Raw genomic sequence first — 17,291 nt, forward strand, 5'->3', positions numbered from 1 at the left:
GTGTGTGTGTCCCTCAGCCCAGCCTGCACTCTCCAATCTGGGACCCCTCGAGGGATTTCTGACTGCCCTCTCATAATCCAGGACTGCTGGCTCCCAACCCCTCACCTGCCTTCCTGTTTGATTGCCCCTAACTGCTTCTGCCTGCCAGTCTGATCAACCCCTAACCACTCCCCTGCCAGCCTGATCAATGCCTAACTGCTCCCCTGCCAGCCCAATTGCCCCTAACTGCCCTCCCCTGCCAGCCTGGTTACCCCTAACTGTCCTCCCCTGTAGGCCTGGTCACCCCCAACTGCCCTCTCCTGCTGGCCTGGTCGCCCCCAACTGCCCTCCCCTACAGGCCTGGTTCCCCCCAACTGCCCTCCCCTGCTGGCCTGGTCGCCCCCAACTGCCGTCCCCTGTAGGCCTGGTCCCCCCCAACTGCCCTCCCCTGCAGAGCTGGTCCCCCTCAACTGCCCTCCCCTGCAGGCCTGGGTCCCCCTCCCCTATCCTCCCCTGCAGGCCTGGTTACCTCCAACTGCCCTCCTCTGCCAGCCTGGTCACCCCTAACTGCTCTCCCCTGCTGGCCTCATCACCCACAACTGCCCTCCCCTGCTGGCCATCTTGTGTCCACATGAGGGCGGCCATCAACACACATGGGGGTGGCCATCTTGTGTGTTGGAGTGATGGTCAGTTTGCATATTACCTCTTTATTAGATAGGATAATCATCAGGACTTTGCTGTGAAACCATACTTTGAAGTAATAAAAAATGACATCAAACAGAACAAACTAGAACAATGGGCCAGATGCACATAATGCGCTTTTCCTAGCATCGATTTTGATGACCCCCGTGTCCTCCTCCAGCTCATAGTGCCATTATAAGTAATGCATTTCATATCATTTATTAGAGTACATTTTAAAAGCATAACAATCTGTTTTAATTACACATAAATGTCTCTATGGATAGGTTTAATATATTTTTTAATAGAAAAACATTTTGATTATATCTTTGGAAACATATTCGTCAAGCTCAACAAACAGGCTGAAATCTTGTTGCTTTCTAATAAACTTCTTTGAAAAAGTGCTTTACCTTGCAGAATTAGACGCCAGGAAGTACTATGGCATTACGTTATTGCAAAGCATTGTGATTCATCCAGTAAAATGCATGGCTATGTACGTCATGAATTTCTTTTATTTAGTTACATCCTTCAGCCTCATAAAGAAGTGGTCCCTGCATTTGCTGATGAACCTCCAGGCTACTAAATGATCTACTGTGTGCCAATCAATCTTTGGTTGTTCCCAATTTTATCCATTCTGGACTGACACTGATCCCAGGCAATTACCCTTCTACAATCTCCCGTTCCTCATGATAGCTCTCTCTTCTGACCTACTTTGCTAGAAAAGGTGTTGATAAAGGACATGTTCTTGGTTATTCCACATTTTGAGCTGATCTCCCGTTGGAAGTACCTAAAAACATACTCCTGGCAACACTTAACCCCAAGATTCATATTGTCATCAGATAGGACAGGCAGAATCTAGCTCTAATCAATCCTGGTGGGAATTGGACTGACCCCGAGCCTCTCCTATTCCAATCCCAGATAAATGAATCATGTTCCCCAGTACCTCTTCAGGCAGGAGCCCACAGCCTGTGTAGACAAATGGCTGTCCCACCCAGTTTTAGTCAAATGTGATCATCATGTGCTAACCATTAGACACGAAAGTGACAGTTTATCTTGGACCTCTAACTTCATCATCGGCAGGAGTTAACCCATTCTGTGACTATGGAAGTCCCTAAAACCACTCTCAAGGAGAATGGAACACTGGTGTTACCTTGCACCAACAGGACTTCATAATCCAACCAGCTAAGACCACGCAAAATCTCAGAACTATTTATTCATACTTACTACTCTCTAATTTTTTTACATGATCAAAGCAAAAATCTCAGCGCCTAAATGTCTTCCCTAGTACTTTCAATTGAGTTTGCAATTGTGTTTAATTTGATGACAGTCAGTAGGTGACTTGAACACTATTAACAATCCTATTAAAAGATGCTAGTTGCTACATTTCCCCCCTTACTCTCTAATTTGGTAACTTAATGGCTTTAACTTTTGCTCTTGGTTGTTTATAGGTGGTTTCATTTGCTACCATCTCGCTCCTCTTTTTCATTAGACTCTTCAAGGATTTAAGAGTTCTAAAGGTCTTGATAAATGTTGGGAATGATGCTTACATTTTTTATTTCCCCAGAATCCAGAATTTTTCATAATCAATATTTTGAATTTTAGGCTAACAGTATCTTAATGGGGTTCTTGGTCAGGTCTCTTCATATTCCATGTGAAGCAGAGAATAAAAACCAATTCCCTTTTGGAAAAAAAAAGTTGGCCTGGGAAGGCCATTTTGCAAATAAATATAGGTTATTACCTTCTTAAAACAACCATTAACACTGAAAGAAAACACTTCAAATTCAACATTTAAAATCAGCCACACCCATTTAGAGGACTGATCGTGGAAATAGCCCTTTGAGAATTTGGTTCTGCAGCCCTTTCTGGGGCACTCTGCAGGCCCCCCTAAACACAGCAGCACATCTCCTGTCCCTGACCTGGATGGGCTCTGATTCCCAGCCAGCCATTCTCAGGGGTTTTCAGTCCTGAGTGGGTGACCAGATAGATAATTCAGGGCATTCTGAGGAACAATTTCAGGAGTAAAATACAATGTTTTCGTTGCATTGGAATGGAATTCCCTCAGCGCCAGGCTCGCCCAGGCCACAGGAAGATTAGGAACATGTTCTGACAGTTGACAGGCTGGGTGTTAGTCAAAGGAGAAGCCCACACTTCAGCGGCGGGACCCTGAGAAGTGAGTCAGCTCCCAAGGCCTTCTGGGGTGACTGGGGAGGGAAGCCCATAGTAGAAAATATCTCCAGACAGTTGTCACTGTGTCTCAGGATGACATCCACATGCCCACCACGGCTCCTGAAGATGATGCTGCCAATGAAAGATGCCAGTCTCAGGAACATGGCAGCCGTTCGATAAAGCAATGTGGGTGCCGCAAATGGAACTCATTTGCTAATATGTAAATAGTGGCTTCTCAGCCTGTGTCCAAGTAAAAATATAGCTCCTACATGTTACAAACACAAATGTAAAATAATCACAAAATAGTTTCAATATTTCATCATTCGGCTCAGAGTTCTGCTGGAGAAGCAAAGTGCAGTTCCTTCCCTCTCTTGCATTCTAACTGGGACACAGTCTTTATCGAGGTGTAGAAACCACGGTGCACTGAAATTGCTATGAAGCCTACCCGCCCACATTTTCTGATAAGGCAGGAATGTACTTCTCAAATCTCCTGAACATGGCCTTTCTCATCTGTCACCACTATATTTCTTCACCTTGCTTCCCTGGGGGGCAAAATGCTATACCCTAGGACTTCTCTCAGGGGTTGACATCTCATTGGCTGTTGGTCCGATGTCTTGCTCATCTAGTGAGAATGCAAAGACACTGACCGAAGACCTATTGACTGCTCCCCCTGCTCACTCATCTCGGTGCCTCTGAAAGCAGAAGCCATCAGCTGGCTTGCCCCTGCTATAGACACTTACCCCTGCTATAGACACCAGCTTAGAAGGTATAGGACAAGGTTTCCAAACTGTAAGGCTTACCAGGGAAGAAAGGAGAGAGGGATATGGATCTGTGGGCACCAGCTTCCAATTCCTCCCTGGAGGAGGTAACTTGAGTTCATCTCCTACCCGGCCCAGCACCGGCCTTGGTTGTGAGGTCTGCCCAGAAGTACTGCTGGCGCTTAGAGAAATTTCTGCAATGACTGTGCTTCTGGACAGAGCTCAGCCAGACGTGAACCTGAGAGGAGGTACATAGGGCTAAAAGTAGGTCTATTTTTCTTGTTTCACAAACAAGATAGTTGTCTTAGCAGGTTTGAAAGTGTTGATACCCTGGTGGGTTTTGCCTTGAGAAGGGCTCCTATGAAGCCCTTTTCGGGGGAGCACCAAAAATCTGCCAGCAGGTTATATCCGTTCTTCCTCTCTCCAGCTGAAAAGGAAAGAACTATTTGAAGTTCTAAACAACTGACAAAATCAGGTTGGTTTATTGCTTCTGCTTTTATATAGACAGGAGAAGGGCAAGTTTGAGTGTCTAGGGTGGGTGGTGGATGAGGGGGATTGTGGGAGGGCGCCTCAAATCTGCTCTTGAGCAATGGAGGGAGAGGGAGGAAGGAAGGCATCCACTGGCTAAAATGAAATACATTTCCGAAGGGCAGCTGCCATCGAGTGGTAGGGCTCCTTCTTATCTTGTCCTGCACTCCTGTCCCAGCCTAGTGTGGAAGGAGAGTAAGCTGAGCTAGGGGTGCTTTCTGCGAATGTCCCGCCAGTTAAACACATACTGTTTGGACCTCTGTCTACGCGTGAGGCTTTTCTCTAAGGTGACATCCTGTTTTTAGACTGTGGTATTGGAATGGAAGCAATCCTGCCCAGCTATTGGATTTATGAATCAGAGGTCAGGGTAGTGGCAGTTGGAGTCCCAAATTAATAAAAAGCCATGGCCAGAAAGTCTTCTTAGATTGTGTCTGTCTCAGAGTTGGCTCTTGAGTATGGATTCTGATTTTCTATGCTGGCACATGGAGCCATCTTGGGCAGGGCAGCAGGAATTCCGGGGAAAGAGCAGGAGCAAATTCACCCACTGGGAGATCTAAGTGTACGTTAGTTTGCTTTTCCAAATCTGCTCTATTCTGGAGAGTACACTTTCACACAGCATTAAAAAGCACAAAGTAAAGAGGAGGCCTTCAAACCTCAGTAGCAACATTTTTCAACACAAAGGATCTCTCTTTCACAAGTCATTGTCACATCCAGTTCGCCACAGGAATAGATAATGGCAATGGGGGAGTAACGCAACTCACAGACCAGCCCCGGATCTCACTGGGGGCAAGCATTTCATCCTCTCCCTTATCTGACCTTTCCCACCTTCTCATGCAGACTTATCTAAATTTCATCTCTTGGTCCTTCCCTTGACCTTTCCTTTGACAAATGGACTAATTAATAAATGGCCAAAAGGCTGAAGGAAGAGAAGAGGCCCAAACAAGCCTTGCCTTGGGTAACCTGTGTTTGGACCAATGATAAGTTGGCCTGTAATAAGTTCCCAATGAATCATGCATTTTTTTCAGACACCAGCAGATGAACCGAAGTCATTCTATCTGCCTCCCACTTCTTCCATCCAGAATCACAGATCTCCGCTGGGGCTGGTAAAAACAGCTGGTTGAGGTCTCTAGTCTCTGGCCATTCTTAGGAATAGTCATTTTATTCCTAAGCGTGACCCCTTCTGGTGTGACCCATGTGTTTTCTGCCAATTCCCCACAAAGAAGGCCGGGGGAAACTGTCTGGGTGGGACTTCGGATAGGAGACAGCAGGACCTTGGAATCTGTCACTGTGGAAGAGGGAGGCGGATGGTCCATGATGGGGAAAGGAGGGCTGAATAAGATTAGGCTCTGGGGTCTTCCTGGCCTTGACCTGTGGAAAGACTTAGAACCCCCGGATGGTCGCTCTATTTTTGAAGAAAGAAGGTTGTCCCCAGATGGCTCTGTCTCTGATGTGCGCTTTCTGCATTGCACTACTGCATCCTGGGTGGAGAGCAGGTTAGCCAAACCTGGTTCTGGAGAAAGGCTGGGTCCTTCACATGTGCGGGATGCAGTGGCATCCATGGGCAAGGACTCCTTGGCTCCTGTGTCTTGCTTTGGTTTCTCTTCCTTGGGGCTTTCCAAGGAGGAGGGAGAACCACCTTTGGCAGGTTTCTCAGAGGTCACATCAGTGGATCTAGCTTCTTCTGGGCTCTTCTCCAGAGGCTGAGCCCCACCTTCCGCTGGGCTCTGAGAGGGCAGGGGCTGTGGGATCTCTGTGTACTGAAGCTTGGGAGGGATGACTGGGACCGCCCTGGCCTGGCACATTTTGACCATGAAGGAGGTTCTCACAGCTGACACACTGACGGGAGCTGAGTTACGGCGGCCTGTCAGGGCATGAGCAACAATGTCCAGGTCCTGAGAGTCCTGGGAGTCAACCCTCCAGGGGTCTACTTTACAGTGAGATGAGGTCACCCACGTGACCTTTGGGTCTTCTGGCTCAGAGAGCTGCATTCCAGGTGAACCAAATGAGGCCACATTTTCAAACCGGAAGAGGTCAGTGATGGCAATGGCAGAGTCCAAGTTCAGGGAAGAAGGCCTATTTTTCCCCTTCGGGGGCCCACACTCAGTGCTCTTCAGCTGTAACTTTGGGGGATGCTCTCCGTGCGGGGTGCTGTCCTGCACACGAGGTGAGCTCTCCTTGCTGCTCTCTGGTCTGGGCACACTACCTTGCTCAGTCTGCGGGCTGCTGTGTCCCAGGTGTGTCCCCAGTTCCTTTCCCTCTGCTAGGCTGACAGGGCTGGTTTCTGCTGGTTTGGGCTGCAAACCACCTGGTCTCTTCTGACTGGGAAGAGCCTCTATCCCTTTCAGGCCAGAGAACTCTCTGAAGGACCTCAGGGCTTTCTCATCCCATCCAGTAACCTCTCTCCTGGGTGGCGGGGGCTGCAGCGCGTCTGGATTCCTCTCAGCTTCAAGATTAGCACAGCTGCTGGAGGAGGGGCCCTGGAAAGTCCACTGGCTCTCAGCCGTGGGTTTGCTGTCTAGAGAATGGCTCTGACGAAGGCTAGGCCTGTGGGAAAGCCTCTTCTCCAGCCGGTGGCACTGAAGGCCCTGCGCCGGGGCCTCTTGCCCATTTTTCAGGGTGGGGGAGTGAAGGGGACTCGTCACCCACTGGGGCTCCTCCCAGGGCTCCACCATCTCTAGGCCGTGCTGGGCCACATCTGTCCCGGTGTCGTCGTCGTCGCAGTCTGAGGGCTCCTGTGTTGAATGGGCCGCATCCCCCTCTCCGGGTGGGGAGAGCTCAACCTCCCTTGGTGGGCTTGGAAAACCAGCGCCTTTTCCATCGGGAGCAGCGTTCTTTGACTTCAGCTTCTCACTGTGTTCTGGAGAGGCCTTGTCTCCCTGACAAAGACTGGGGATCGCAGAACTGCCTTTGGGCTTCGGCTGGTCTACGTGTGGATTTGTCCTCGAATTCTTTGAGGAGTCTTCCCTCTCAGGGCCATCCTTCTGTAGCTGGACTCCAGGTGCCTCCTCCAGAGGCGTTGGAGGGGGTGGGGCAGGTGGGATCAGAGGAGACAGGTTCCCTGGGCCTCCCACCTCCACCCTTGCTTGTGGAGAAGCCGTCTCAAATGGAACGATTTCCAGAGGAGCCAGGCTGGGGGGGTCTGGGCGCGGAGCCTTCTCAGTCTCAGGTCTGTGGAGGCGGCTGTTTGTCTCTGGCTTCTCTCTATTGGCTGCTGTGGGAGTCCCCTCTGTGCTCTGTTTGGCTGGATCCCTAGCCCACTCCTCCAGAGGGGCAGAGACTGGAGCTGGGGTAGAGACACAAGGCAAGCTCCCAGGAGGCTCTGGGGCAGCAAAAGGCCTTGGACTTGACTCAAGAATGGGCTGAGTTGGGCTGACCTTCGGAGCAGGTGGTGGCAACGAGGGCAGCTCCTCCTCAGATTCAATGATTTTTAGCTCCTGTTGAATCTCAGGCCAGATCAGGGTGCTGGTCAGATCATCTTCATCCTGAAAAACATCAAGAAACTGCTTATTTAGAACCAAGGACTCTCAGGGCTGTCATCCTCACTGTCGGCCAGGGACTGGAGCAGTGCCAGGCTGGGCACCTCAGCGAATAAAGGACACAGCACTAATAATCACTGGATGCTTACTCAGTGCTTACCATGTGCCATAACATACAGTTGGCCCTCCATATCTGGGGTTCTGCACCTATGCAACCCCATATCTGGGGTTCTGCACCTAGGTTCAACCAACCCCAGATCAGAACTCTCTTGTCAATTACATACATATATGTAATCTCACTCGCAGACATTTTTTCCCATTGATTTTTAGAGAGGGAGAGACAGAGAGAAACACTGATGCGAGGGAGACACATTGATTGGTTGCCTCTCACATGGACCCTGAGTTGGGGAACAAACCTGCAAACCAGGTACGTGCCCTTGGCTGGGAATTGAGCTCTCAACCCTTCAGTGTGCAGGCCGGCGCTCTAACCACTTAGGAACACCGGCCAGGGCTGCCTATCCCCTTTGACACACTCCTCCAGGTCACAGAGCCTCCCAAATGCAGGACTGCTCCATGGAAAAACCTCCTCGTACCTTCATCTTATGCAAGGACAACCAAGAAACCTTGGAAAATTCCACCTCTAAAAAGTGGAAGAGGTTTAGTAAGCACTGGCATCATGCTTTAACCTCTCTAGAAGCAACGGGAGGAAGGAATGGATTCTGGAAATATTAGAGAAGGTTTTACAAACATAGACACTCTCTACCCAGGATGTCGGGAAGGAGAGGGCTGGCTCCATGAATGGTCATCATCTTTGGGACCAGGATACGACAAGCAGATTTTGTGCTGCTTCTGGGATTGAATGTCATTACAATCGAAGGGCATATTACTGGTTTATGGTGACTTCAGGTCAGAAATATTTAGCGCTGAGTCTGTCCTAGGGAACCTGAGCTGGATGGTTATTCGCATTATTGCAGGGCCTCTGCAAAAATAAATCCCAAGGTCTGATTAGAAGGTTGTCTCCTAAAATCCCTTTGGCCAACTCTGGTTCTTCAAAACAAACAAACAAACAAACAAACAAACAAACAAAACACTAAGCTATTCTAAGAGCCCTTGGGAAAAAGAGAACTATTGGTTGGACCGACAGAGGTTCCACCTTACCATCTCATGGAGAAACACCACTTCTGCTCTGGCCATGGGGCCCTCCTGCGGAGCACTGGGCTCCACCTGGCCAGCCTCTGGCGCCTCCTCCACCACCTTCTCTGGATCCAGCCTCTTCTCCAATTCACTTGAATGTTGACAGCTCAGGGGGATTTCCGAGGGTTTCTTCTCCTCCAGTTGGGCTCCTGGCTCCACAGAAAGGCCTTTGCTGCATTCCACTGTCCTCCCTGCTCCTGGCCCTGGCTTGGCATCCTCCAGAGCCACCTTCTTAGGTACCGAAGCTGCAATGAGGATGCGAGTTACCGGTTGAAAGAGACTGACAGCTCATTTTAAGAGAGGCTGTTCCCAGCACAGTCACTGACCTGGGCTAATCCTGCTTCCCAAGGATGGAGGGCATCCTCCCAGCTTACTGCTCTCTCACACTCTCCACCCTTGCCTCCTAGCCGTGTCCTGTGTTCAGATCCCCGAGTTGCAGACCGTCAGAGATGGGAGGTCATCTGTCCAGTGGCTCTCAACTGGAGACCACTGTGCCTCTCCCCTTCCCAGGGGACATTTGGCAGTGTCTGGAGACATTTTTGGTTGTCTAACTGGGTGGTGGGAGTGGTCAATGGCATCTAGTGGGTAGAAGTCATGGATGCTGCTAAATAATCCTGCAAAGTATCGAACAGTCCCACACAAGAAAAGAATTACCCAGGCCCAAATGTCACTAGTGCTGAGGTTGAGAAACCCTGCGTAACCCAATCTTCCACTTCACACACAAGTCAATTCAGACCCTGAGAAGTCAAGTCTGTAGCCTAAGGTCACAGAAATCTGTTATCTACAAAGATGGATTGTGATTGTGATTGTGACAGCTTCCTGACAGATGGTCTGGCTCAGAGCCCACAGTCTTAGCCACTTTACTGCACTGTCTTGCAAACTCTGTGTAAGACAGTGGTTCTCAACCTTCCTAATGCCGCGACCCTTTAGTACAGTTCCTCCCAACCTGTGAGAACCGCTAGCAGGGTCACCTAAGACCATCGGAAAACACAGATACTTACATTACGATTCATTAACAGTAGCAAAATTACAGTTATGGAGTAGCAACGAAAATACTTTTATGGTTGGGGGTCACCACAACATGAGGAACTGTATTACAGGGTCGCGGCATTAGAAAGGTTGGGAACCACTGGTGTAAGCAAATGTGAGTCTGGTTTTCAATCTCTTGCAGTGGAACGAGAGCCCTCCCCTCCCCTGCTTTACCTGCAGAAGTCTCGGCTCCTGGGGGCTTCTCTTCAGGACAGCCTCCACTCTCTGACCCCTGGAAAGAAAACTCTTCCAGGCTGGAGAGAGACTGCAGCTCCTTTGGGGGTGTCCTGCACGGGGTGCTGTTGGTGCTGATGACAGCTGACACGTGGAGCGGCACGGACACGGCGAAGGGCTCTGAGATGTTCAGCGCCTTGCGCTGGTGTCGGGGTGAAGGCTCCATCTGGAAGAGGCTGCTGGTGAAGACGGACTTGCTGGGGCTGTCGGTCGAGGTGTAGAACATGCCCAGCATCTTTGGGGCCGTCTGCTCGCTCTCGGGATCCTCGATGGGCCGGAACACCTTCAGCTGCTCCGGTGGGGGCCGGGCCTGAGCGCCCTGGAGTTGGCTTCGGTCACTGCTCACGTCAAAGCCCCCCTCGGCCCCCGCCGGCATCCCCTCCTGGCCCCAGTCACCCTCCTGCTTGGTGAGGTCACAGGAGCTGCCAATGCTGGTCGCATGCATTTTCGAGGCTGGAATAAAAAATCCACCGGTGGCGACTGATAGATTGAAATTGCCTTTGGTTTCTTTCCCTGGTAAAAAAGCAGGCAAACACATGGTCAGCAGCCGGTAAGAGAAGGCACTGACTATTGGAAAGGGAGAGCATCCTAATGAGGGCAGAGCATCCTAATGAGGAAGACAGGGTCAGAACCTCTGATTGATGAATTGGAAGCATCTCTTCATGCGCCTGCTCTGTTAGGATGCCCTGACAGGGCCACTTGCGGTGTTACATGTATCTGCTTTCAACTTTGCAGGGAGAGCCGTTTCCAAAAGAAGGCCACTGCCAAGATTGCTAACCAGAGCAGTCATCCTCCAAGCATCACATGTAGATCATGAGCATAAAAAGACGGGTGGGAGCGGACAGAATGATGTTTGCTCAAAAGGACGGAGACGAAGAGGGCAAAATAACAGAATCTTATTTTGCTTTGAAACTTATCCTTTTACGCCTCGTCTGGCAGGTAGACCAGACAGGGGTCTGATTTCCAGGCAAGGAAACAAGTGCCGTTCTCAGCTAGACCTTCTTCTCCCTTTCCCGGGCTTCCTCCTGCTGATTTGGAGGATGAGAAAGTAGGAATGCAAATGCACCCAACCTTACAGAGCCCAGTCCTGCAGAGTGAGTTCCTGGCAGGCTGAGGAAGGAAGACAAGGAAGGAAAGAACCTGTACGGGAAGTAAAGAAGCTGGGAGGTGACGCGTGAGTTGCCTGGGATCTGGAGAGGAATTCCCAGCCAGGTCCTGAGGGCTCTGCTGGATGTGTAACTGTAGGTTTGAAATTCTCACGACCACTCCGTGGGGAAGTGCAGTTCTCTCTCACACCTGAGGAAATGGAGACGCCAGAGGTTCCATAACCTGCCCAACACCCAGGAAAGTGCTGACCTGGATTTAAAATGTTAAATTCGGTAAAACTGGGCAAGAATTGCCTCAAGAGGTTTCAAAAACCCAAAGCAAATGGGTGACTATAAAGGCAAGAAAATGATAAAAGTACTGTGTCAGTTTAAAAAGAGTTCATTGAGTATTTTACAAGTTGAGGATTATTTTTAAAAGTTGTTCTAAAGATGTTCTGTGTTATTTCAGATTGCTTCATTTATCAAAGAGCAAAACGTTTTCTATTAAAGGGGTTGGAAAGTCGTGGGGTAAATGTGGGGCGTCTCGTCTCTGCTAGGGAAGCCCTGGTGGCAGTGCTGTGGGCTGCTTAGCAGAGAGAGAGGTACAGGCAAGTCAGCCCTGACGGCTGCAGCTGTAAGAACCAAGGGGGTGAGGTGACGCTTTGATAGTAGGTGTCACCTTGCTTGCAGCCGTGCACACCTCTACTCCAAAAAGGGATGGCCAGAGACATGCCAGGCTGGTGCCTATCAATGCTGATTGACGAATGAATGAAGCCACCGACTCAAAATCATGACTTGACAATGAGAAAGCTGATGTCTATGGAAACACAAATTCAAGACACGTAAGTACCGAGGCACAAAGTTCTGAGGCATGAACCAGTGCCGGGCTCTTTTTTATGCCCCCGGGAGAAGCCTTGGTTTTCAGGGGTTGCCCTTTAACCGGGTTCAGGTGTGAATGTAAAAGAGCGGTCGTCTCCATCTGTGGTTAGAGGAAGGCTGGGGAAAGAGGGTGGCCCTTTAGGGGGAGTTAATGCAAGGGCTATGTGAACCCCTTGAGTTCAGAAAAAGCCAGGGAGGGATGGGACAGGGGGACTGTGCATGACCAGGACTGGAGACGAGCAGGCCCAGTAGCTTGTGAAGGCAAGTCTGGTGTGGCAACTGCAGTCTCCCAGCTGTAATCGCCAGTTCCAAACACCACGGTAAAACCTCACCTTCCACGGGCACTGAGCACAGCGAGTCCATGCTTTTGGCTGGCCGGATAGTAGCTTTTTCCACTAGAGACAAAAGGAAAAAATATCTTAGTTGAATGCATAGTAAGAGGAAGCGTTCAGGACAATAGGTCCTACTGTCAACACACAAGAAAAGTTTCTTTAGCAAAGTTTTCCAAGTATTTAAAATATTCCCCTTTGGAAAACATCCCCCACTCCACCTAGATGTTCCTACTTTCTGATTGGAATGGGCTTTATAAAGACAAGGCTTCTGTAGATCAAAGTTTTATTAACATTAAACAGATAAAGGTAAATTATAACTTTGCCCAATACTAGCTATCCTCAAATGAGGAGTCCTAAGCCCAATGTTTCTGTACATCAAGGATGCAAAGATTCATCTATGGGGTAGAATCCACGAGGCTCCAGGCAGCCCCTCCTATTTGGCAGGCCAGAGAGCAGGGGTCTTGGCCAAAGCCGCATCTCTCAGCACCGAAGAAGAATTTGGTACAACAGGTGAGAGGGCCCTGGGGACCTGGTCACCTTTCTCCCATGTGCAGCTTTGCTCTTTGAGATGTCACCCACCAACCTCACCCTGGAGCAGATGACAACCAGCCAAACATCTAATATGAGCACCTACTATGTGCCTGGTGGACTCTGTGCATCGTTGTAAGCCACCTGAGCAGGTTTTTGGAAGAGTGTGGCTTAAATAAGTAAAAAACTTATTCCAGGCTCAGGATTAGGCCCTTTCACAGATACCATCTCTTTTCAGGGAGGTGAATTAACTGGAAGGTTGTTCCTTCTAGGTCAAGTTCGCTGGGAGGGGAAAGAGGGTGGTTTGGAAGCTGAGTGGGAGCCCCAGAACTCGTGTAAAGAAACTTGAATTCAGACACATCTGGCTTTGAATCTCAACTCCGCCACTTTGGGCCTTGTGACTTCAGATAAGCAGCTTACCTATCCTGACCTTCAGCTTTCTCACATGTAAAATGAGGAAAAATAGAGCTGCTGTGAGGAGTCAATGAGTAATGCATATAAAATAAGTAGGTTGTACTAACTAGAATAGGGTAGATGCTCAATACAAAGCAGCTACTGTTATTGTTGTTGTTCTTCAGAATAGAACAGGTTCAGCAATAAAAGGCAAACGGGGGGATGGTTCCAGAAGCACTCAGAGTTGGCCATGACCCAAATTGGACTTTGCCCCTCTTTCAAAGATTCCCCCTTTTCCTCCTTGCTCCAAACCCAGCTCCTTTTGGAGGTTCTGCATTAGCCCTTGGCCTCCCCGGCTCATGGCCTCTCTCTGCCTGAGGCCCACGTGCTGGGGGAGGACACAGCCATCTTCACTCAAACCCTTGGTGATGGCAAGATGGCCTTCAGCCTCCTCACATCTCACACTAAGCCTGAATTCTTATCCTTCGAAGATCTGCTATTTTCACAAGTTACACACTGGTTATTGTCCTCACCCTGCCTGGCCAGTGAGCCTTGCTCGTGTATCCTGAAACAACCTTTTCCCTTTGTTTCAGGAGCTGCACTTCCGGACTTCCACTGTTTCCCAGGTCAGCCTGAGGGGCAGTGACCCTATGACCCCAAGTGTCCTGGAGGCTGAGCACACTGCTGTCGCAGGGCCAGCAGTGTCCACCTTTCACTCTGGACCTCTTTCTGATGGAAACTCTTGGTGGCCACAGCTGCTGCGTTTGGGAACAGTCAGCAAGGCTTCCCTGGCCCTTTTTCTGGATGGAAACTAAGCACTCAGGGCTCCTTGGCCCATGGCTATATTTCTAGATATTTTTTTATTTTTATTTTTTTAATTTATTATTATTTTTAATTTATTTTTTTATTAAGGTATTATATGTGTACATATCTTACCATTATATATATATATATACACACACACACATATATATATATATATATATATATATATATATATATATATATATATTTTTAATTGATTTCAGAGAGGAAGGGAGAGGGAGAGAGAGATAGAAACATCAATGATGAGAGAGAATCACTGATCGGCTGCCTCCTGCACACCCCACACTGGGATCAAGCCCACAACCCAGGCATGTGCCCTTGACCAAAATCGAAACCTGGGACCTTTCAGTCCGCAGGCCGACGGTCTATCCACTGAGCCAAACCAGCTAGGGCTCATGGCTATATTTAGATTATGTTTTTCTGTCAGGGACCTGGCAGTCTTTAGGTCCTTGAGTTCCCTCTTAGATTATCCTCAGGACTTTGGGATTTTTCCCACTCAAAGGAGTTCATTTTGGAGGGCTCCCTGGAGTCCTTGTTTGATGATATACAAATCCCAGTATACCCCTCTATGCATCTTCATTCTGTCAATACCCCAATTTATCTTATTCTTATTTTCTTTCCATTCTCTAAATATGGGTAAACACCCCTTTATCTGCTGTCCCCCCATCAAAAAATTTTCTAATGCTATTCACGATGAATCAATTTTTAAATTTTCTTTAGTTATGGAAAAGATTAAAAATGTACTTAAATATATTACTCCACTGATTGACTTTTTTTCCATGTTCATATTTCAACAAATAGCAAGTCCACATGCCACTTATGGCGACCACGCTGATGGATTATGATCATAAACTCCCCTACTCCCACCCCAGTCTTCAGTTTTTAGGGTTCCAGCAACACTTCTCTGTGGAAAAGTGGCCACATAGGCTATAGTCAAGGTAACAGAGAGCTACTTGTGTTAACACTGATGGTTCTTTCGTTTCATCCCTGCATCCTATCAAAATGCAGCCAGTTTGATGATCTATCTCTGATAAGTTTGTTTATGAGCTATTGATCCAGCAGTTTTCAGCCCTGGCTGCATATCACCTGGGGAGCTTGTTAGAAATGACCAGTACTCTGATGTCACCACAGACCTCCTGAGGCAAAGCTGCTGTGGGCGAGAACCACCCTGTGGGCGATGCGGAGGGGCAGCCGTGCTGAGAAGCCCTGGCCAGGGACATGCTGTGTGTCTGTGAGTTCACCACCATGGATCCCCTTGGACTTCTTCCTTTTGGAAACCACATGGGGGTGGACATCATCCCAAGTCAACATCAAGGCAAAGCATTTAATTTTTTGCTTGTTGTTTTGTGCTGTTGTTTTTAACTTTTCATTATTTGGTGAACCTCTTTTATTGTATCACCGATTCTGTAACCGAAATTCTCTCTTTGATGTGCGTAAGCAAATCTCTTATAATAGGTAAGGAATTTCTTGCCAGATACTCCTCCCCTTAAATTCTTCTTTGAGAATCCTGATTTTTGCTTTGTATCTGGCAGGTATGTGGCAACCTGCCCTCTTTACCTGGACTATCTTTCCAGGGTAGTTTATGAAAGACATGTTTCCCCATATCCTGCATATTTTAGAGGCCTACCCAGAATCCATTTCTCTTCCCCCTTCTCACAGAGCCCTGTCCATCTTAGGTGCATCTGACTGTAAGCCCATTCCTCATGCCAGTCACTGGTTCAGGAACCCAGGCCCAAGCCAATCAGCACAGAGCACTCCCTTGGCCATAGGGATTGATCCATGTGACTCAGTGGCTGTGACTGAAATAGGGGAGCATGATGGAGGTTCCTGGAAAAACAGGGTCCCTGTTTAGAATAAGCAACCTGAAATAATGTTCTCTTTCTGGACAGTGATAGTCACAGGTAAAGCCCAGAACTACTACAGCCACTTTGTCGCAGCAAAGGAAGCCAGTTTGGGAATGAAGCTGATGCAGAGGGTACAGCTGAGGAAAACATGGAGACTGAGACAGAGCTGCCCCTGAAACCTTCCTTGCATCTCGGTGTCCCTATAGATTCCTTCATTGCATAAACCAATTGAGTTGGACCTACTATTATTTTACAACCTTAACCACTGTAGCTGCTATACCCTATGACATCCTCATTACTCCAGTAGACAAAAGAGAAGATGTCAAACACCTGAGCTTTATCATCCTTGGCATTCAGCTATCACTGGGATCAAAGAAAGTCCTTAAAAACATTCTCTCTTATTTTCCCTAGAGGCATTAACTTTCCCCCAAATCTTTTACTATTAAAAACTTCAAGCATTCACAAAAGTTGACCTCTAAATCTACCACTTGGTTGATACCATGGCTGACATTTTATCATGCATTTGCTTTATCAATTTCTACATCTGTATCTACCTACATACCTATATTTTACTGAGTCATTCAAAAGTGAATTTCAATATTGTGACACTTCATCCTGATATACTTTAACTTCTGCACATGTCTTCTAAGAACCATTAGCATACTATGAAAATTTACAATTCTAATATTCAGTATATTCATCCCCCAAATGATCTCTTGTAGTCCTTTTTTTTTTCCAAATTAGGATCCAATCAAGGTTTGCTCACTGCATTTGTACATTTGCCTTTTACAACTTGTTTTTTTATAACTATTGTCCCCATTTTAAAAAATCATACTCTTAATCTATAACATCATTATGGCAATTTTTTTGGTCTTCCCTTTTTGACATGATATTTACCTGGATTGGTTATATCCCCCTTTACATAGTGGGTCCCTCAATTCATTCCTATATCAATTCCTATTCACTACTCAGATATAATTTCTATCTCTATTTAAAAATCATGACCCTGACTCTGGGGGAGAAGGGACAGATCTTCTTTATGGTAGAGTTCCATTAATAAATGTAGGAGGAATAATGAAAATGACCATTTGGCAAACATCGCAGTAACAACTGTTGTAAGCAAGATCCATTGATGGATGCTAAAATTAATGGGTGGAAGAATGATAAGAAATAGGATATTTGAAAAATCTCAAAATATCTCCCACAAGATACTTCTTAATTGCAAAGGAATGAAACAGTAACTTTATAGGGACAAACTCTTGTAGACAGCACTTAATCAAATTAACATCCCCAGCCATAATGTATTGGCATTGTCTGCCTCCTGATCTGACACACAGATAGGCACAACCTTCATAACCTCTAT

At 47.7% G+C, this 17,291-nt stretch overlaps 1 protein-coding gene across 1 annotated transcript in view; it reads right to left on the bottom strand.

Annotated features, from left to right (window-relative positions):
• Positions 1–863: 863 nt before the first annotated feature.
• ARHGAP31 (Rho GTPase activating protein 31) overlaps positions 864–17,291 on the bottom strand; it is a 105,845-nt gene continuing 89,417 nt past the window's right edge. Inside the window, exons 9-12 of the mRNA XM_008146629.3 lie at positions 12,339–12,401; positions 9,983–10,555; positions 8,744–9,024; positions 864–7,591 (exon numbers count right to left, since the gene is read on the bottom strand). Of these exons, the coding sequence (XP_008144851.2) occupies positions 5,156–7,591; positions 8,744–9,024; positions 9,983–10,555; positions 12,339–12,401 (3,353 nt within the window). The 3' untranslated portion in view covers positions 864–5,155. The remainder of the gene's footprint in view (positions 7,592–8,743; positions 9,025–9,982; positions 10,556–12,338; positions 12,402–17,291) is intronic.

The sequence above is a fragment of the Eptesicus fuscus genome, chromosome 3, assembly GCF_027574615.1.
Source record: "Eptesicus fuscus isolate TK198812 chromosome 3, DD_ASM_mEF_20220401, whole genome shotgun sequence".
Classification (NCBI taxonomy): domain Eukaryota; kingdom Metazoa; phylum Chordata; class Mammalia; order Chiroptera; family Vespertilionidae; genus Eptesicus; species Eptesicus fuscus.